The sequence below is a fragment of the Notolepis coatsorum genome (assembly GCF_963971535.1).
Source record: "Notolepis coatsorum genome assembly, chromosome: 14".
NCBI lineage: Eukaryota > Metazoa > Chordata > Actinopteri > Aulopiformes > Paralepididae > Notolepis > Notolepis coatsorum.
In genome coordinates, this window is record NC_140178.1 from 21,082,356 (window position 1) to 21,104,067 (window position 21,712).

A 21,712-nucleotide genomic window follows, 5' to 3' on the forward strand; every position below is an offset into this window, starting at 1 on the left:
CCACACATTTTATGTTCTTTTACTCTTTTACTAGTTTTAGCCCTACTTAATTTATGTTCTTTCTACTTACTTACTAGTTTTGATGTTCTTCTGTAGCGCCTTGAGATTTGTTCCACAAAAGCGTCCCTACAAATTGAATATATTATTATTATTATTATTACCTTACAGCGAACAAACAAAGCAACAGATGGCCCTGGACAATCACCAGTCGCCACTCGCCATCCTTCCTTACATAAGCAATCGAATGATGTACCTAGAGATTTGTCATTTTTGGTTGAAGAAGGCTTGGGGACAAGACGATGTCAAATATTGTGATCACCTGACCACATCTCCTGCAACGGTTATCCTGTGACAGGTTTAGCTGTACAGTTTCCTAGCTAGCTAAATATGATGAGGTAGGAAGTTCCGCATGTAGGAGTTGGTACATTCCACAATGAGGTACTTTGTAGTGGGTACTTTATCGGTGGGTATACATCAGACCGGCATATCCGGGTATTTTTTTGGGGGGGGGGAAGACACCTAAAAGGTGCTCTGGTTAAGTTCTGTACAAATAACAATCTATATAGTCAAAGTCACAAAAAACAATCTATATAGTTGTTAGATTTGGATCAATCAGCCAGTATCACCTCTTCATCTGTTGGCTTGTAGTTCTGCGTTGTGTTTATTTTCTCCGACGTCTTCTCATACTGGCTGTACAATCTTTTGTCATTCCCCTTTAATGCAATCCGTAATCATAATAATGTACACCGTCAGACATGTTACCTTTCTTGGAACCCGGTGTTTATTACATAAACAAAATGTGTGGTTAGTTTCTCATTCTAACTGTACCCGGAAGAAAACTCCATTATATTATCTTCGCCATAGCAACGACAGGCCCCGCCCCTCTTCTTGTTACTATGTGACGCTGCCATGGCAACTGCTTTTAACCTTTAGTATGGTTCGATGTCAAACTCTGCATAGTTCTCTCTGACCAAATCTCCACTGTTCCCAGTCCTTATCAGTGTTTATGTTTAACAAGCTGAACAACCTCGAAGCCCTGGGCTCTATCTTAGTCTGCTGCTAAACACATTGACTCTCTCTCTGACCGCCTCCACCACCACATCTACCTCTCTGACCTGGCACCTTTAGATGCTGTCATCTCCCCCAATATATACATTATATACATTGAAAAAACCTCGACATCCTTGATAGTCAAAGTCATAAATAACAATCTATACTAAGGGCGGCTACGTGGCGTATTGGGCAAGGCGCTCGCCACGAAATGCTGGAATTGCTTTCAGTTTAGCTGGTCGTCCGTACTAATACACATTGGCCGTATTAGGGGGTGGGAAACTGATGGGTGGGGATCGGGCGTTGTGGACAGCGACTCCTACAGGTCGGTTGGTGCGCCTGCGCAGTAGAATCAGGAAGTGTCGGGCATGAGCCTCCCACGCGTTACTCCTCGCCACTGAGAGATCGAGCTGCGCAGGTGAAAAGATGCGACTGCTGTTACCTCAAGTACCGGAGGGGACTTGTGCTATGTATGACTTAGTCCACATTGCAGCCGGCTTGTGGGAGGCAAAAAACAGCGTCCGTGACAGGGGAGGGTTGAATTGGATGATACGAAATTGGGATGGGAGAAAATATAGAAAATGGGAGAAAAAGTGGATAAAAAAAAAATAACAATCTATACTCAAAGTCACAAATGACAATCTATATAGTCAAAGTTACAATTGACAATCTATATAGTCAAAGTCACGAATAATAATATACAGTATATAGTCAAAGTCATACCCCTAAGAGAAGTTGGCGTAAAACAAATCATGTTTTTGAGTGGAGGGGATGTTTAAAATGAGAATATGGAAAAACCTTCATCTTGGGAAGGTTTCCAGATGAATGAGCATGAATGTTCTGTCAGAGAAAAGATACACTTTGAATTGATTGAATTGAAAGTGAATTGAGCCCAGCCGTGACACACACACACACACACACACACACACACACACACACACACACACACACACACACACACACACACACACACACACACACACACACACACAGGCACGTTGGAACTTTAAATCAGTAGGGGGTGCAGCCTTTGAGATTTCTTTTTCTTTTTTTTGCAGTGGAGAAAAACAGAGTCGGGACACATTTCCTTTAGTCTAGCTCTAGCCTGTACCCCCGAGACATGTTGCTGGCCCCGTCAAAACAGTATCCTATCAGCCTCTCCATGGGCAGGTCGAGGCGTAAAAGAATGTCTTTTATACACAACCAGCGTCTCGGCTGTTGTGTCTGGGCCGGGCATTGTAAAAACCCCCAAAGAAGTTCTGAGCTTCCAAGTTGTCATCGGCAAACTGTATATTACACGAGATTTGTTCTTTTCCAGTGACATCAGTGGTTCCGTCAGCGCTCAAGCCAAAGAATGGGCTTTTGAATGCTTTGCCTCTAATTTGTAGCTGAATATCATGGGCAAACAGCTGTAAGATTTCGTTTTGGATGTTGTTGGACATCCAGTTGTCTCTCTTTTGGAGCCAATTCTTCAACTCAGGATCATACTATTTTTCTTTTCTGCAAGTGAGACATTCTGTGCTAGCAAAGTCTGACTACTAGCTAAAATCAACTGACTGTGCAAGCACTGTATCACAGTAGCTCAGTGGTTCGTGGCGCGTGGGAAGGGCGGGAGACGGGAGGTGAATACAATTAGTTGTTTCACCTGTCATTCAATCAGTCTGTGACAGTCTGTCATCACTCGAAAATCTACTCTACTGCAATCTTGTCGGTTTTACACGTATGATTGTGTACGTACAGTAGTGTAATGAATTAATGAAAACTTTATTTAACAGATTGGAGAATGGCTACAATACAGTACGGCTCAATACACACAATATTAAAATGGCGAAGTGCTTTGAGCAGGATAAACTTATAATATACAGTGTTACAGTTATACAGTTACAGTATATAATATACAAATATATAAGTACTGTCAAAAAAAATAAAAGCATAAAAAAAAAATATATATATATATAAAAAAAAATTGTATTCTTTGCAATAACTGCCGCACCCCCCCGCTCACTCTCTCTATCTCCCTCTCTCCTCTCTTTATCTCCCTCCCTCTCTCTCGTTCTCTCTCTTTCTCCTTCTCTCCCTCATCTCTTTCTCTCTGTCTGTCTCTCTCCCCCTCTCTCGTTCTCTCTTTCTCCTCTCTCCCTCTTTCTTTCTTTCTCTCTGTCTCTCTCTGTCTCTGTTTGTTTGTCTCTCTCTCCCTCTCCTCTCTCTCTTTGTGTCTCTCTCCCTCTCCTCTCTCTCTCTTTGTGTGTGTGTCTCTCTCTCTCTCTCTCTCTCTCTCTCTCTCTCTCTCTCTCTCTCTCTCTCTCTCTCTCTCTCTCTCTCTCTCCCCAGATATGGAACATCTCCAAATCCTGTGCCGCCCGTACCACCTACCCCGTGAGTTTACCGCGGTCATTTTATCCGTCGTGTATATCCACCCACAGGCAAATACTGGCAAAGCGCTGGTGGAATTACACGACCACATCAACAAACAACAAATCAAGCACCCGGAAGCCGCGACGATAGTGACTGGTGACTTCAACCAGGCAAATCTGAAAAAAGTGATGCCGACCTTTTTTCAGCACATCGCCTGCTCCACAAGAGGGGGAAACACACTCGACCACTGTTACACCCCGTTCAAAGCTGGCTACAAGGCTGTAGCGGCTCCGCCACTGATGGGCGCTGCAAGCGCGAGCGATCACGACTCCATTTTTTTAATCCCAGCATACAAACAAAGATCGCGTGACGTTGTCGTGTCACGTGAGACAAAAAAGTGGTCTGACGAATCAGAGGCCGTGCTCCGTGATGCGTTCGAGGATACAGACTGGGACATGTTTAAAGGAAGCGCCAGTGACATCAGCGAGTACGCTGATACCGTTGTGAGTTACATAGCAACTGTGGCAGACGGTATTGTCCGTGAAGTAACTTTCTGTTCTTCATTTATCTCTATCTAAGTGATCGTATAGTTTTTCTATTACCCTTTCCTCTGCATTGGTTAGGTATTTTCAGATGTTCGGTTCAAGTAAGGGGAGACTGACGAGGTGGTCAAAATAACAACTGCGGTGTTTATTAATACCACAGCTTAGGAATCAAAGCAAGTACATCGTCTCTTTGGTTCAATCTAATCGTCTCTTTCATGTGGCTGTTGGTCCATTCTCGGATCAGCTAGGGCTGATCAGAGTTTTCTTCTTCCTGTGCGGTTCTCTGGTTGTTGTCTTGGTTTCCATGCCAACCAGCCCTTCTCTTCGTGGTTTGCTGGTCGTTCCTTGCCGATCAGGCAGGGAGCGCTTGATTTCGTATCGGCGGAGTCTGCTATGAACCTCGGCTCTGCCATCTGGTGTCAATGGCTCTCTGTGTCATCGGCTCTCCAGTAGCCGGCTTGGCGAGTCTCCCTCTGTCGGTGGAGGTTTTCAGCGCTCCAGGTCATGTCTCTCAGTCCCCAGGTTCCCTTCTGGTCTCCTCGCTCCCGTCACCGGGTGTGTGTCCTCTGAGTGTCTTGCTCGGCTCTCGAGTTCTGTGTGGCTCGCCTCCCAGGGTCTGTCCCCTGTGTGTCTCTCTCCGTCGCCATCACAGCCCTTTTTATCAGAGCGAGAGAGAGAGAGAGAGAGAGAGAGAGAGAGAGAGAGAGGGAGAGAGAGAGAGGGAGGGAGCGTCCCTGCCTGCCTGCCTAGTCACAACCCCCACCATCTGCCTTCCTTATTTGGCCACATTCCAGCAGGAACTTGTCTGCGGGGTCTTGTGACAACATGTTACACAATTTATTCTGCTGACACAACCGTTCACCATAATCTTGCCGGGCTGTTTAATCATTTACTTGATGAGGGGATCCGTTTTTCACTGAGTAACACTTGATTAAATTATATGACCAATATTGTACAGCTTTTATCTTCTAGTATTAAGAGTTTTTATTCTTTATTGTGACTAAGTTTATACAATGTAGCCTATTGGGTATTTCACCACATGTTATTTGATTTCCATATTATAGGACGATTTACTAGTCTCCATGAAACACCACATCTTGCAAATGGTCTAACCCTTTACCTCTGATATTTACCAATCAACTGCATTTCTTATTGTTTCTTCCGTTTCTGATTTGCTAAACCTTGATGCATTGAACACTGGTCTCCCACTAGACCATCTGCCATGTCGTAACCTGAAATTCCTTACGTAGGGTAAATATGACCTCTTGATCTCAACTGTTATTTTGAGTTTGGTTCCTGTTTCAAAGATAATGATCTCCTTCCTTGTCAGTTGGAGGTGGCCATTTCCTAAACCACAGCTGCTAACCAACCAGTGGAATGTGCATTAACATCATAAACAGTCTTTTGCCCTATCAGCGAAACCTCATCTGTGAAACCCTGACGGCAGATTGTCCTCCAGTTAGCTGAGTGCGGGGTGATCTCCCTCTCAAGCCTAGGGTCACAGAATCAATCAGCATTTTGTCTTTCTAATCATTACCTTGTACATTTCAGTTGCTATGTTCATGTTTTCATTTAGAAATATACGACATCCGCACAAAGAAGGCGCGGGTTTTCCCAAACCAGAAACCTTGGGTGGACAGCACTATAAGAACAGCCCTGAACTCACGCACCACGGCTTATAACCTGGGCAGAGAGTCAGGAAATATGGAAGAGTACAAGGCTTCAGTCTACACTCTGCGCAAGGCTGTTAAACTTGCTAAGAGGACATATGCTGAGAAACTGGAGACACAAATGGCACAAAACGACACAAGAGGCTTGTGGAGGGGACTGAAGACAATAACTGACTACAAAGTCAGCGCCCCCGCAATGGGGAGCGACGACGCCTCTCTCGCGGACAAACTCAACTCCTTCTACGCTCGGTTCGGTGTAGACAGTGTCGCCGCTAGCCCTCTGGCTAGTGACGTCACTGGCGCACCGGCTGTTGTGGAGGGGGGGGGGGCAACCGCGGGGGGGCGGGGGCGCTCTCTCGTTGTCGGAACACAGTGTGAGAAGAGCATTTATGCAGGTGAACACCAGGAAGGCTGCGGGTCCAGATGGTATAACAGGACGCATACTTAAGTCCTGTGCAAACCAGCTTGCCCCGGTGTTCACCGCCATATATAATCAATCCCTGGCGGAGTCAGTAGTCCCTGCCTGCTTCAAGATGTCTACCATCATCCCTGTACCGAAGAAACCCTCCCCAACATGCCCAAATGACTACAGACCGGTGGCACTCACCTCTGTGGTCATGAAATGTTTCGAGAGGCTGGTCAAGGACCACATTTGTGCCTCTCTCCCCAGTGATATGGACCCTATGCAATTTGCATACAGGACAAACAGGTCCACTGACGACGCGGTCTCCCAGGTACTGCACAGCACTCTCTCCCACCTTGACCGTCAGAAGGGGGGCTATGTGAGACTGTTGTTCATTGACTACAGCTCAGCGTTCAACACCATAGTCCCCACCAGACTGGTGGACAAGCTGATCGAGCTAGGTCTGAGCTCCGCCCTGAGCTCCGCCCTGAGTGCCTGGGTACTGGACTTTCTGAGTGAAAGACCCCAGGCGGTCAGGGTGGGGGGTCAGACCTCCAACACCATCACCCTGAGCATCGGGTCCCCCCAGGGCTGTGTTCTAAGCCCCCTGCTGTACTCACTCTACACACACGATTGTGTGGCCAAGTTCAGCTCCAACTCCATAGTGAAGTTCGCCGACGACACGGTGGTGGTGGGGCTGATCTCGGACAACGACGAGAAGGCCTACCGAGAGGAGGTTGAGGTACTGGAACGTTGGTGCCAGGACAACAGCCTGCTCCTGAACATTGGTAAAACCAAGGAGCTGATCGTGGATTATAGGAGAGGACAGCAGGAGACACACACACCACTGATGATTAACGGGGCTACCGTGGACAGGGTGAGCAGCTTCAAGTACCTGGGGGTCCACATCTCAGAGGATCTGACATGGTCAACACACATAGACACAGTAGTAAAGAAAGCGAAGCAGCGCCTCTACCACCTGAGACAGTTAAGGAAGTTCAGAGTATCGGGGAAGATACTCCAGTCCTTCTACTCAGGAGCTGTAGAGAGCATCTTGACCGGAAACATCACTGCCTGGTATGGGAACAGCACGGCACAGGACAAGAAGGCCCTACAGAGAGTGGTGCGCTCAGCCGAGCGTACCACGGGTATTACGCTACCTCCCCTGCAGGCTCTATACAACAAGAGGTGCAAATCCAGAGCCTGCAGGATAATGAAAGACCCCCACCACCCCAATAACAGCCTGTTCCAGCTGCTGAGGTCAGGCAGACGCCTGCGTACCCCAGCTACTAGGACGGAGAGGCTTAGGCTAAGCTTCTTCCCCCAGGCCATCAGAGCCTTGAACAATGAACATTGAGACACAGAAACTGAACTATCCACACACAAGCACACACAAGCACATACACGACACGCACGCTGAGCACGCTCACACACTAGCAGCCACTTTAACACTCATGCCGCACATACGCACACTTATGGCCAGAGGAAAGGCCACTTTAAATTAGTATAACATCAGGAACAGTGTATTGCACTACTAAAGCTACCTAGCATGTCCTATATGCTCTGTAAATACTATGTACAGATACCGAGATGGCACACCATGTACCTGTTTATTGCACTGTTGTTTTTTACTGGATTCTATTAATATGTTGTACCACTGTATTTTTATTGGATTCTATTATATGTTGTACCACTGTATTGCACATCGTCGCGGGCAAGACCAGCCGCATTTCATTGTATACCTGTATGCCGTGACAATTAAAACTCTTGACTTGACTTGACTTGACTTGACTCTCTCTCTCTCTCTCTCTCTCTCAGGTCCTCGTCACAGTGGAAAGACGGCCCTGGCAGCTAAAATCTCTAAAATCATCAAGATCTGCTCTCCGGACAAGATGATCTCCAAGTGCAAGGCCATCAAGAAGGTAGGTGGCTTACTTTAGTTTAATTTAATTTTGTTTCATTTCATTTCAGTTGATTTTTAATTTAGTTAATTATTTCTTAATTTATAATATTTTATTTTCCACTATTTTATGATATATATATATTTTTTTTATCTCATGTTATTGTATTCAGTGTAAAATACTTTGCAACATGGTTCTTAATAAGGACACAGAATCAGGGTGCGATCCACGAGGGGAGCTCGGTCCGCTATAGCTCCCCTAGATCAGACATCAGCTCCCCTGGGGGTCTCTAAAGCTCCCCTGGGGGTCTCTAAATTACTGAAATGCTACTTTTGCCATGCATTTCTAATTTTTCTGTAATTTTCTGTATCATCACCGTGTATAATAATAAACGTATGCTATTTTGGATGTATGATTAATGATTTGCGCACTAATTCACACATAATATGGCAACATGCATGCTATTCTTGCAATTACCATTCGGAGCGCGGCGGCGCTGCAGCCTGCACGCACGCACGGTACAAATCAAACTTGACCCACTTTGTAACCTGACTTGTTGACACAGTGATCGTTTTGACAGCCAGTAAATAAGGTCACTCAGGAATGCATAATGTCTAAACGAAAACAAGTAAGCCTAACCAATTTTGGTTTCACGAAGACAGTGAAGCTGACAGAGCAGCAGGAGGCGGGCCGCGGGATCATACAGGCGACGCCCGGTGACCGTGCCGTGGAAGCCCAGACCTTCCAGACGGCCGGACCTCAACAAGTGAGTTGTCTAGTATTATGTGTTCTGTAGTTACTGAAACTGATTGAATATATGACAGGATTCAAGAGGTTTATTTGTCACATACATACATACACAAGACCTACAGGCCGCGATCACAGCATCCTCCTCCAACAGTCCGCGCACCGCGCACCCCCCCCCCCCCCCCCCCCCCCCCCAGCAAAAAAATTTATCTGGCTCACCCAAAGACCATGCTATGGTTCACACACTGCACAGAATGCCATATATGTGAAGCATTCTTGCATAGATTGAACTGGTCTTGAACGGCCTGTGAGCCGGTGAATAAACGAGTGAGTGACTGAGTGACATTGTCAGTCTATGACGCGCTCCACACCTGAAGAGTGTTTGAGTTTATGGTAATTTTCTAGTTGATTTAAGAGTGGAGGGTGGAAAGGAATCCCAACTTGAGCATGACATGAGAGCAAAATGGCTGCCGTGTGAATAATGGGCAACGGTCTCCTAGTGTGGGTATACTGTATCTCCCTCCTCCCTAACCTCCTTGCTTCCTTCCTTCCTTCCTTAACACCCTCCTTCCCTCCCTCCTTATCTCCCTATCTCCCTATCTCCACTCCTTTCTTCCGTATGACCTATAGCATGCCAGTTAGGGTACCTTATGTATACTGCACCTGTATATACTGTTTACTTGACTTACTCCTAGTATATATTCAGATTCTAAGTGTTATTGACCATATACCTTATTGTAACGTATAATATAACAGATAGGGCATACAGACCCTCATCTGCACCTTTGATTACACTGTTTACTTGCTCATATTCTTATATTCAGAGTTAATTATATTGTTTACACTGCTTATTTTAATCTTTACTATAATTGTATTGCCTATATTTATGTCTTCTATATTACCCTGCCGGTACCTGTACCTCCCCTCCCCATGCTGCTATAATGCCCCACTTTCAAGGGGATCAATGAAGGAATATATTATCTTATCTTATCTTATCTTTGTCTACGGAGCAGCTCCAGACTTATATACTTGATGACATCACCGGTTTGGATTTTAGCACTTCAGCACTCTTATGTTATGTTATCGTTAGGTTATGACTATAACCAAGTTCTGTTAGTAGTGGTGACGCTCAGCGTCACTCATGCACTGTCCTCGCACATGTGCACGCGCACTGAATAAAGACCACAATGTACCTTTAATCCCAATATTTGTCTGACCACACCCCTATCAGCTTACCCATATAAGCAGGGGTGGGGCCACCCACTCGCCTCCTTCCCAAGCTTTCACCACAAGGCGAGATCAAGGGCTGCAGCGGCGTCGGACGCCGAGCGTCACCACTACTAACAGAACTTGGTTATAGTCATAACCTAACGCTCTGTATCGTAGTCGGTTCCGCTCGGCGTCACTCATGCACATAGGGAGGCCGAGCGGAGCCACCGGCCGACAAATACACACCGCTGAAGGCCCCCCACAACCATCAGAACAGGGAGGGCCGAGCCCCCCCGACCCTCCCTAATGGAGGGCACCCCCCCTATTGGAGGTTTCCCGGGAGGGCGACGGACCCGACCGTGCGAAGAGGCACTCAAGCAACTCAAACGCACAGGGTGAGCAGACCGTGGCCTGACTCCACGACTACACACACGCACAACCCGCATGCCACCCGGGAACGAACGGAGGGAACAACCTCGTTACTGCCCCCAGAATCACGGGGTCAAGGGCAAACCCAACCCCGTGGCAAGGCCGTAGCAGCGGAGCGCGAAGGAAGGCCCAGACCCACCAAAGGGACTGGACCCCCTGGAATGGGGGCCCGGAGAAGTCCATGATGCCAGCATCAAGACCCCACCAGGTGGGCACTTAGTGACCCCGCCCCCCACATCGCCAGCGTATTTGGACAAAGGCCCCTCAGCCGAGCGGGCCCTGTCCCCCCAATAGTACACCGCCTGGCACACTGACCCTGCAGAACAGGCAGTCAGCATGGCCGTAAGCACACAAAAAAGGTTAACCAACGGAAGCAGGCAGCGCACCGGGGAAAAAACCAGGCAACAGGCTGGAGACTGCGGACGAGACAGGCGCCAGAGGGAACAGCTGAACACAGCCGCCCCGGCGGAAGGGGCTGTAAGCTGGCGTTGTTGCATGACCAAGCCTCCATTTAAAAAAAACCCACCCAGAGGGGTTGAGGCAGAGACGGCTGACACGATTGGCAGACGTCATGAATGTGCAGGGGCACCCTCAACCGGTGAACCCGGGAGTTGACACTGCTCCAACACACCAGGGAATCAACCACCTTGGTGTTACCCAATGCGGTGGTTGTTCCTATAACCCCTCAAGAAAAAACTCCAAAACACACCTGCGGGTATACACCGGCTATACCGCAGTACAAGTGTTTCAGTTTCCAAAAAAGGGTTAACCCAGGCCTACGGGTCGACGAAACATTACTTCGGACCGGGCCCGGCGATACGGGAAGCACAGGGTCACCAGAGGAGGTCAAAGACCACCCCAACAGGCCCCTCTTCGCCATACGTGAGAGAGGAGCGAAAAGAATGGAGAACCAGCCCCAAGCACACCGTACTTGGTATTCCCAGGCGGTCTCCCAACCAAGTACTAACCAGGACCAACCTGTGTAGCGGCCGAGATCTGACGAGATCGAGCGTGTACAGGTTGGCATGGCCGTAAGCCATTACGACAGTGCTGAGTAAAAAATTTACCCAACCAGGGTCTCCATGAATGAATGAATGAATGAAAACTTTATTTGCAGAATGGGTACAATACAGTACGGCTCAATACATACAATTGTTAAGGGGATGCAGACCTGAGAAAGACGTTAGTCTTGTTTCCATCAGGGTCCCCCATTTTCAATTCATATCCATAGCGCTTAACCCTGTGACACCCGGACCGACCTGGCATTTTTCCCCCTGAAAAAAGCCCAAGTCCCTCAGGGTACCAGAACAGCAGATCTGCATCCCCGGCGGACAACGGGTTCAACTGATCCGGACCAGCGTGACCAGAACCAGTCCCGTGCCCTAACCACGCCGACATGCCTACTCCAGAAGGGGCAGATATGCGTGTTGACCTTAAACATGAAAAGAAGGCGCCACCCAGACGTTCGGGTTGAACCGCGCCCGGTGGCCCACCCCCAGGGCGTGAGACCCCTCTACATATGTTCAGATCCATTCCGTCATCATCCCCCAGATATGAACGAGAATCCGTCGACAACCAAAACAGGTTGTCGGAAGAGGAAAAACCTCCATCCCAGTTGCTTTATAAAAACGCCGTTTTAACCCCAAGCAACCAATGCGTGCCAGTCAGTCGCCTGATTACAGAACACCCCGAGCTAGCACTATGCATGCGTCGGGACACAACCACATCAATGAACAGGCTATTTAGACCTGTCATTGAATACCCAAGGCGCCCAGGGGAACGACAAGAGGGGTGTGATACTTCCTAACTCCAACTCTTTTTAAAAGAAAAGAAGGAAGCACCAACAGTATGTATCCCAGTCTACACAGCCGGGGGTAAAAATTGTTAACATTTTTACATTCCACCACCCTCCCATAGAGAGGAGACGGAAATCCCCAGAGAGACTTCCCACGCGAGCTGTACAGATTGAAAAGAATATATTGCACCTTGAGCCATGTAAAAATTTGGTTTTAGGGCTCTCCGGGGAGGAGGCACTGAACCCATACACACTCAATAATCGAATTGAATCGAATACACACACAATAGAGTAGGACTCCTTCTTGAGGTTCCACTCACCTTATCAATCTGAGGAGGAGGCTCTGTACTCTGAGGAGGCTCCCTCACATGGAAGGAGAGTCCCAACTCACAGAAGGCCCGAATAGGAGCTTCGTGAGGAGGAGCCCTGACCACCCCCCGTTTTAAACAGATCCATCATATGGACCTGAACAGCACACGGAAGTCCTACCAACAGAGACGCGCACGGTGACGTACTCTATGGCGGGGGAATTTCTGCGGTGCACACGCTCCCAATATTCCAGGGCGTGGGACCAGGAAACTCCCCCCCCCCCCCCTCACCCTGTAACGTGCCGAACCGCAACGTGACAGGAACCTTGAAGGACAGGTGGGTTTACCCCTGACCAACAGAAAAAAAAGGGGGAGGAAAGGTTACCAGTTCACCCCTTTACGACCCCACACCCATGATACGATGTAATGACAAAAGAGAGTATGACACAGTCATAGTCAGCTCCATGAAGCGTCTAACAGCTTCATACAGCGCATGTGCTAACCTGCTATCTGATTTTTACTAAGGAAAAAACACAGAATAGAGAGGGCTCTCCAAGAGCCCCGGTACCAAACTTACACATGTGCTTCTGTGGCCAGCCCAACCCAGCTGTAGGTCACATGACACACACAACCCATCATCACCTACAAAAAATGGCAAAAACACTCTACAGAGGAACGCCGTTTTTCATAATGAGAGAATACATAATTCTCGATTAGTATCGGCCACAGGCCTTGCTAAGCACACACGAAAAGCGACCAAACAATTTTTTCTTTCAGGAAAATAAAGTTTCTCAAGCAGTGTTTAGCACAACCTCAGCAATCAAGCTAAGGGTTACATCGTATCCCTACCACACAGTGACACAATGTAGTGCAACAACATGTCTGAGAGGAGGATGAAGAAGTCCCCAGGGAACCGGGGGGAAACACAAGCCTCCTACTTTACCCTTAATACGGCCAGTTGAACAGGTAAACCTGTTAATATGTGAACACACTGTTCATTGTCATTACAGGCTGAGAAAAGAATCATTCTTTACTCATATGTCACTAAGCATAGCTTTATAGGTTAGTTTAACCCCCTTAGTTGTGAGTACACAGTACATAAACACACATGATGTTTCTCAACACAACAACCCGTTTTGCATGGAGAAGCTAATACCAGTGACAAGACAATTCACACATAACTCGCATCGTATCCTAAATGTAGTGCAGCAACACTCGTTTTGGAAAACATCGTTATTTACAAAAGATTTAGAAGGGAAAGCAAGAAGAAGTGCTCAAGGTCTGGTCAGACCTGGCCTACCTTGAGCGCAGATCAAGCGAAACCGCAGACTCCAACAAGGCACCGTAGTAAACACAGCCGTTCTGTGTTGTCGACCTGGGCAGCGTCGCCGCCCCATCCCGCCGCTACGGTCCCCCTTGTTGACGCAGTCCTTGCCGTCCTGGCCCAGGGCAGGTTCGACGAACATCCTCTGTCAAAGATGACGTCGTAGTCAAGAGTGTTTAAAACATGTTATAATCAAAGCACGTTCAACAGTGTAGCATTAAGCTAACGGCCGCACTCGGCCGATAGTAGCAAGCTAACGTTTCCTAGCCTAGCCTAGGTAGGCCATAACTAGCATGCAAGCTAACGTTTCCTTGCCTAGTGATCACAACAGGCTAGCGCCGCAGCTAACAGCTGACTGGCTAACAGTAGGTCACCACTAGCACGTAAGCTAAGCAGCTATCACCTGAACTTGTACACAATGATATAACAATCACTCAGACAGGCCGCCGTTCTGAAACCCTCCTCACTGTTTAAGAGAGAAGAGAAACAAGATGTTAACACAGTTTTACAACAGTGATTTTACCAACACCCGACGGAGCCAGCACAATACCCAACTGGCCTGTAGCTGACTTGAACACAGATCTTCCGCTAACGATCATCCATGCCCATATTTCCTCGTGAGGGAATACTCTCATTTGCATATGAAAGAAGGGGCCTACACGGTGACAGAGAAACAACCACTCGTCCAGAAAACACAGGGATCACCAGTGTTATTGGTCGTGGCCCACTAGTTAACTATAATGGGCTTCAGACCAAGGTCTTCTGTCGCCTAAGAGGCTGATCAAAGGACCCTAGTCTGGGGCCGGTTTTCATAAACATTGTCAACTAGCCCCCATAGCACTAACAGACAAGTGGAGCTCGCCAGCAAAACATAACTCACCAAACCTGGAACCCACCGCTTCTCACAACAGCGACGCGTCCTACAGCCCAGCTGTGTCTTTACCGCAACCAGCACACAGCAAGGACTGCAGTTGGAAAAGCATGTAGCGGCGCGAACTCCCAATACGAAAACCGGTGGAGGATTTTTAGAATGATCATCATCTTCCAGACACTCCAGTACGAAGACAATATCGCCGTATTTTCTCGAATATAGTGAGAGAGAAAATAAAGATATGATGTCAACGTATCCTTGTTTTCCAACTCTTCTCCTACCATCACATCACGTCAAGTGGGGATCTACCGAGGCACTTCCTTGTGGTGAAAGCGAGAAAGGAGGCGAGTGGGTGGCCCCACCCCTGCTTATATGGGTAAGCTGATAGGGGTGTGGTCAGACAAATATTGGGATTAAAGGTACATTGTGGTCTTTATTCAGTGCGCGTGCACGTGTGCGAGGACAGTGCATGAGTGACGCCGAGCGGAACCGACTACGATACAGAACTTATGTTATGTTGTTATTAAGGCTGTTAAGCTATTAAGTCAACGCGGTATTAACGCGTTATCGCCCGATTCTATTAACGCCACTATTTTTTTTAACTCACAAAAACTTTTTTTACTTTTACGTTTTTTCTTTTTCTTTACTAGACTTCACTCTAGTAAATTGATTGATTGATTATTGATGCTCTCATTGATACTATGTTTGTTTCTGAAGTGTGTGTGTGTGTGTGTGTGTGTGTGTGTGTGCGTGTGTGTGCGTCTCTATCTCTCTATCTCTCTGTCTCTTTTTCTGTATTCTCTCTCTTTTTTCCTCTTTCTCCTGTTTCTCTCTTCTGCTTCTCTCTCCTTCTCTCCTCTCCTCTCTGTATATCTGCGTTTAGCTTCTGTACCCCAGAAACATGGGATGTTTTGCAATGCACTTTAAAACTCAATTCATTAGTAACTATTGGTCAGTTAGTTTAAATCGTTAATACTGTAGCAAACCACTTCACCACCGTCTGCAGTTGTTTTTAATCATTTTAAATGTTTAATTGATGGACTTTCTGTTTCTATATTGTTTTCTTTTTTTGTATTTATTATGTTTTGTGTTTATTATGTTTGAGGTTAAATAAAGATCGAATTAATTAATTAATTAACATCTTCTTGTCCGTCTCCCACTATCTCTCTCTCCTCTTTCCTCTGCTTTCTCCTTTCATTCATTCTCTCTCTCTCTCTCTCTCTCTCTCTCTCTCTCTCTCTCTCTCTCTCTCTCTCTCTCTCTCTCTCTCTCTCTCTCTCTCTCTATTATACCTCTTTCTCTGTCTTTCTGTCTCTGTCCTTCTCTATGCTCTCTCTCTCTTTACTATACCTCTGTCTTTCTGTCTCTGTCCTTTTCTCTCTCTTTACTATACCTCTGTTTTTCTGTCTCTGTCCTTCTCTCTCTTTACCTCTGTCTTTCTGTCTCTGTCCTTCTCTATGCACTTTCTTTCTTTGTTGCTCCCTCGCTCTCCACCCCCTCTCTCTCTCCATCTCTCTCTATCAGCTGGTGTTTAGTTTCTGTGACAAGTTGTTTGGCTGGGTGATAAAGGCCATCCTGAGGCTGAGGGTCAAGAAACAGAAGGTATCTGCTCAAATATCAACAACTATACAAATAATTGTATTCTATGTTTGTTTTTTGTTTTTGTTTTTTAGGGTGTTTCTGCTTTGTTAGTGAGTAGGACAGTGAGTGACAGGAAATTAGTGGGAGGTGACATGGGTCAAAGGTCACAGACTGTACTCACTGGAGAATTTTGCTATCACAGTACATCAGGCTTGTTGCATAATAATAATAATAATAATAATAATAATAATAATAATAATAATAATAATAATAATAATAATAATAATAATAATAATAATAATAATAATAATAATAATAATAATACACTTTATTTGTATATCACCTTTCATACAAGAATTGCAGGTCAAAGTGCTTCACAGCAGTAAAAAAAGAGAGCAAAATAGACAAAGTCAAGGTAAGACATAGAACACCAAATCACAGTTCTTCATATTAGGAATTAACATATTAGGATTTAAAATAATAAAAGAGCAGTAAAATAATGCAATAGTGCAGTTCTGAATGACTGTTTAAACCAGGGGTCTCAAACTCAATTTACCTGGGGGCTGCTGGAGGTAGAGTCTTGGTGAGGCTGGGCCGCATCAAATATTCCACAAAAAAGGGTTTCAAGTATTCCAAAAAAAAGTACAACTGATCCAATCTTTAGCAATAACATTTCAGAACATGAACGGTTCTTCAGAACATGAACGGTTCTTCAGAACATAGGCTTCTCAGTGGTGTCAGTGGAATCATCCACAGCTATGGAAATGCACTGTGCATTTTTTTATTCTATCACAAAGCTGTTTAATCAAATCACCAGCCAGTAGTTCAGTTATTCTGGTTGCTGTGCTATCTGAGGGGGATTTGCTTTTGTTTGCCTTCAAACATGGTCTCCATCACTTCAGTCATACATTATTTTATTATGTATGCATCAGAGAATGGCTTCTTGTGTTTAGCCAACACCCATGCCACTGAGTGAGGACTTGGTTGCTTTTCCTCGTTGTGACATAGATTTAACAATACGTCTGCTTGCAGCTTGATATGATGATTTCATTCCATTTATTTTTGTGGTTCTTAGCACTGAATTTTGAGGAAAGGTTGCATCAAAATAACTGTGTTTTGTTTCTGTCAAAGGTCAGAGTCAGGATGACCAAATAATGATGACCTCTCGGACACCTGAGGGATCACCCACCTCACCCCCTACCAGATTCTGGTCGGAGTACCAGAATCCTAAACGACCACACCGCGCGCCAAGACGGAGAGGGTCCCAGCATATACTCCAGAAACACTGAAAATTAAACATATATCTGTTTGAATCAATGTATTAGATTAACTTGTTAACAATATGTAAATGAGTAGCTACATTTATTTTACATACATTAACATTTATACGGTCTTTGGCCCTTTGAGGGCAACCATAATGCTGATGTGGCCCTGTGAAAATGAGTTTGACACCCCTGATGTAAAGGGTTTACATTTACACATTGAACAGCACTTTATACATCCACGATATACTCACTAAAATCCGTGCAGTCACGCCTGAATATTAAAACAGCTAGAGAGATTTGTGTGTTATTTCATACGTACCTGTATACTGTATGTGTTTGTGTAATAGATTATACATTTTTGAAATCCATATTGCGATTTTGCATTTCAGTTTTTTCTTTTTTTAAACAGTACAATTCCTATGATATGTCGATCATAGTGTCGTCAATCGAGATGAAGATGATGGCGGTGATGACAAAATTGATGAATGAATTAATTATTTTATTTTGAATGTTTACAAATACAAATAAATAAACATAAACAAATCATTTTTCGAAATTTTCTACAAATAAAGATGATGATGATGGTGAAGGTCATATCGGCCACTCTGTCACTTTGAAGTGAAACATGCTTTGACAGAAATGAGCCACATGATGCCTTTCTTCGTCCTGTTTTCGTTGCGCACCGGCCCGACAGCGTCCCCCTCCGTCCTATTCCATTCGGCCACGGTCACTGGAAAAGAGAGAGAGACAAGGCTTTAGTCTCACATTATCCACAGTTACTCAAATCTCAAGCTCTGCCCTCCGTTCTCCATCCTCCGATCGCAAACTGTCGCCTCCCTTGTCCGAGGTTGTGATTGGAGGATAAAGGAAAAAAGGGTTTGAGGTAAATTCTCCCATAAGTAAAGTACCACCAGCCAACCCCGGAGTACTCACACAACACCAGCAGTGCGCTGGGCGTTGTCTTGCATGAAACAAAAAACGACAGGCAGGATTTAATGGGCTATAAAACAAGGAGAGAACCATGATGTAGAACCACTTAACTGGCTACACAACAAGAAGTGAACCTTGATGTACAACCACTTAACTGGCTATACAACAAGAAGTGAACCTTGATATACAACCACTTAACTGGCTACACAACAAGAAGTGAACCTTGATATACAACCCAGTGGCGGCTCGCCACCGGGGGCGCTAGGGCGCCGACCCACCTGTTAAATGAGAGAAGAAGAAAAAAATACTTTTTTGTTTTTTGTTTTATAGCCCTATAAATAATATAAACATGTTTAAAATGAATAATATTTACTCATTTTAAGTATGTTTGTGTTTCCAATGCACAATATACCGTTAATATATAAAATAAAAAATACTCGTTTTCCTGAACAGGAAGTGACATACTTTTTTTTATTTTTTTTATTTTTTTTTTATTTCTCGGCCCGGGCTAGACGCAATAGCGCTCTGAGTGCGCGTCACTGGTTGATCGCTGTATCCGTCGCAGCCAATCAGTGCGTAACGCGTTGTGCGTTGAAATATGACTATTATGTTGGAATCCGGGCGCGATTTGAAGCGGTCTAGGCAGCAGCGTCAAGAATTTCTGTAGCCGCATTTCGCGGAGACGCTCTCTGATTGGCCGACGGCAGTTTTTTTTTCCGTAGCAGCATTTCGCGGAGACGATCTCTGATTGGCCGAATCCAATTTCTATGTTCCAATTCTAGCTTGGTGGTAAAGATAGTTGTGTTGTTGTGACTGAGATGCGAGCTATTTGTCTTAGAGCGTGACTGCAAGTTATTTTGACGGTTAAGCTTAGGCACTCTTTCAAAGTTGGTTAAGGTTAGAGTTTGTCTTAGAGCATGGCGATAGAACGCCAGGTAGTTTGCAGTCTGTTCAACGCGGAAATGGACAAAGAAATCAAGTACTGTCTTGTTGTGGTGCTAACAGCTAACAAGCTATATGGCGGATCGGATGCAGTCTGGACAGTGGACAGTGGTCTGGATCTGGATATACATCATCAACAGCGGATTATACACTTTATCAAGCCCACCACGTTTCAATTAAACAAAGTGAGTTTATGCTGTTGTGAGATGCAGCTATTTGTTGTTATCTCACACAGTACTTGTTGGCTATAAGCTATAATAATGGATGCAGTGTGGAGGGACATGCACAATGGACAATGCCATGGAGTGGATATATACTTTATCAAGCCCTGCTGCCTGCTCTGCTGTCAATTTAACAACAACAACAAGGTAGATTTGCAATACTCTGTCTTAGCTGGTGAGTCGCGATCTTTTTCTCTCTCGCTCTCTCTCTCTCTCTCTCTCTCTCTCTCTCTCTCTCTCTCTCTCTCAGCCACTCAGCTAACGCTTCTCTCTCTCCCTCTCTCTCAGCCACTCAGCTAACGCTTCTCTCTCTCCCTCTCTCTCAGCCACTCAGCTAACGCTTCTCTCTCTCCCTCTCTCTCAGCCACTCAGCTAACGTCTCTCTCTCTCTCTCTCTCTCTCTCTCTCTCTCTCTCTCTCAGCCACTCAGCTAACGTCTCTCTCTCTCTCTCTCTCTCTCTCTCTCTCTCTCTCTCTCTCTCTCTCTCTCAGCCACTCAGCTAACGTCTCTCTCTCTCTCTCTCTCTCTCTCTCTCTCTCTCAGCCACTCAGCTAACGTCTCTCTCCCTCTCTCTCTCTCTCTGCCACTCAGCTAACGCTTCTCTCTCTCTCTCTCTCTCTCTCTCTCTCTCTCTCTCTCTCCTCTCTCTCAGCCACTCAGCTAACGTCTCTCTCTCTCTCTCTCTCTCTCTCTCGCTCTGCCACTCAGCTAACGCTTCTCTCTCTCTCTCTCTCTCTCTCTATGCGTGTGTTTGGAGACGGAGCGAGTTTTGTTTCTAACTTTTCTATTTATATATTGTGTTTCAAGTTGTGAATTAGACTGTACTTTATTTGACTGGTTGTTGTGTGTTGTTGTAGTAACAGCTGAGCGACTCGTTCATAAGAGCCGATTCATTGCCGTGAGCGTGAGTCGAATCGCTCAAGTCTTGCCATGAGTCGGTTGCGTGGTACATGTTTGCAAAATGTTTTGGTATAGCGCCCCTAGTGGAGAAAAATCCAGCAGCCGCCACTGATACAACCACTTAACTGGCTTCACAACAAGAAGTAAACCTTGATATACAAGTTACAACCACTTAACTGGCTACACAACAAGAAGTGAACCTTGATGTACAACCACTTAACTGGCTACACAACAAGAAGTGAACCTTGATGTACAACCACTTAACTGGCTACACAACAAGAAGTGAACCTTGATGTACAACCATTTAACATTTTTTTTTACACTAATTTACTGTGTAATTATAACTACTATATAATCCTCCATTTTGGGTTAGGGTTAGGGTTAGGGTTAGGTTCAGTTCTGAAGGAATAATAATTCCTCCTTGGACTAACAAGGAGGCAGCAGTGTGACAAACGTGTCAATCGTGATCTGTGATCAATCACATATACGTAACATCCTAACAAAACAAAACAGTAAAATGATTGTACAAAGTTGTTACAACAGGAATCCCCCCCCCCCCCCTAGCAGGCTACTCTGTGTTCTTTCAATGATGGTAGAAGCTTATACAGTTGCCTATATAGACCTTTTATCAGTGGAATTCTGTCACTCAGGGAACAGCCCGGGCCCAAGTGTATGTCACAAACAATGCAAGTCGGAAATAAACTTGGGCCCATTTGGGATGCTTACGTTGTCGAGTTCGAAAAGGTCTATAGATTGAGTATAGAATCATAAATCATAAATATACTGGGGACAATTAAAATAAATAAAAATAAATAAGCGAAGGGGCGGACATCTGATGAAATCTGCAATGTCATGTTTGTTGAGGTATCATGAAAGGCTTAAATCAATGGGTTTACAGGTTAAAGGTATGAACGGTAATGCAAGGGGTGGGATGTTAGGTACTGTAAGTTGATCCCCTGTAAGTTGATCCCCTGTAAGAGGAAGCTATTGAGTCGATGCCATCTAATGGATCTAATGTATGAATGCGGTGTACATATTGGAGAAGAGATACGCTATACTACAGAAGCACATTGGAATCAATACGTTGAGGATTCTGAAGAGGCTAGTACTACCGAAAGGCTACAGTAGAAGGGGTACTACTAAACGTGCGGGCGCTCTTCTAAAATAGAGAGCTACAAACGTGAGCTCCACTGTGCCGACCCCATCCTCTGGTCTCCTCCCTTCCTCTGTGATCTTACCGTCGAACCGTGACGGTGACCAACGGC

At 45.6% G+C, this 21,712-nt stretch overlaps 1 protein-coding gene across 1 annotated transcript in view; it reads left to right on the top strand.

Annotated features, from left to right (window-relative positions):
- LOC311240458 (vesicle-fusing ATPase-like) overlaps positions 1 to 17,419 on the top strand; it is a gene marked incomplete at both ends in the record, with an annotated part of 69,406 nt that extends 51,987 nt beyond the window's left edge. Inside the window, 3 exons of the mRNA XM_084329038.1 lie at positions 7,842 to 7,945; positions 16,132 to 16,209; positions 17,393 to 17,419. Coding sequence (XP_084185164.1) covers positions 7,842 to 7,945; positions 16,132 to 16,209; positions 17,393 to 17,419 — 209 coding nt within the window. The remainder of the gene's footprint in view (positions 1 to 7,841; positions 7,946 to 16,131; positions 16,210 to 17,392) is intronic.
- Positions 17,420 to 21,712: the final 4,293 nt, after the last annotated feature.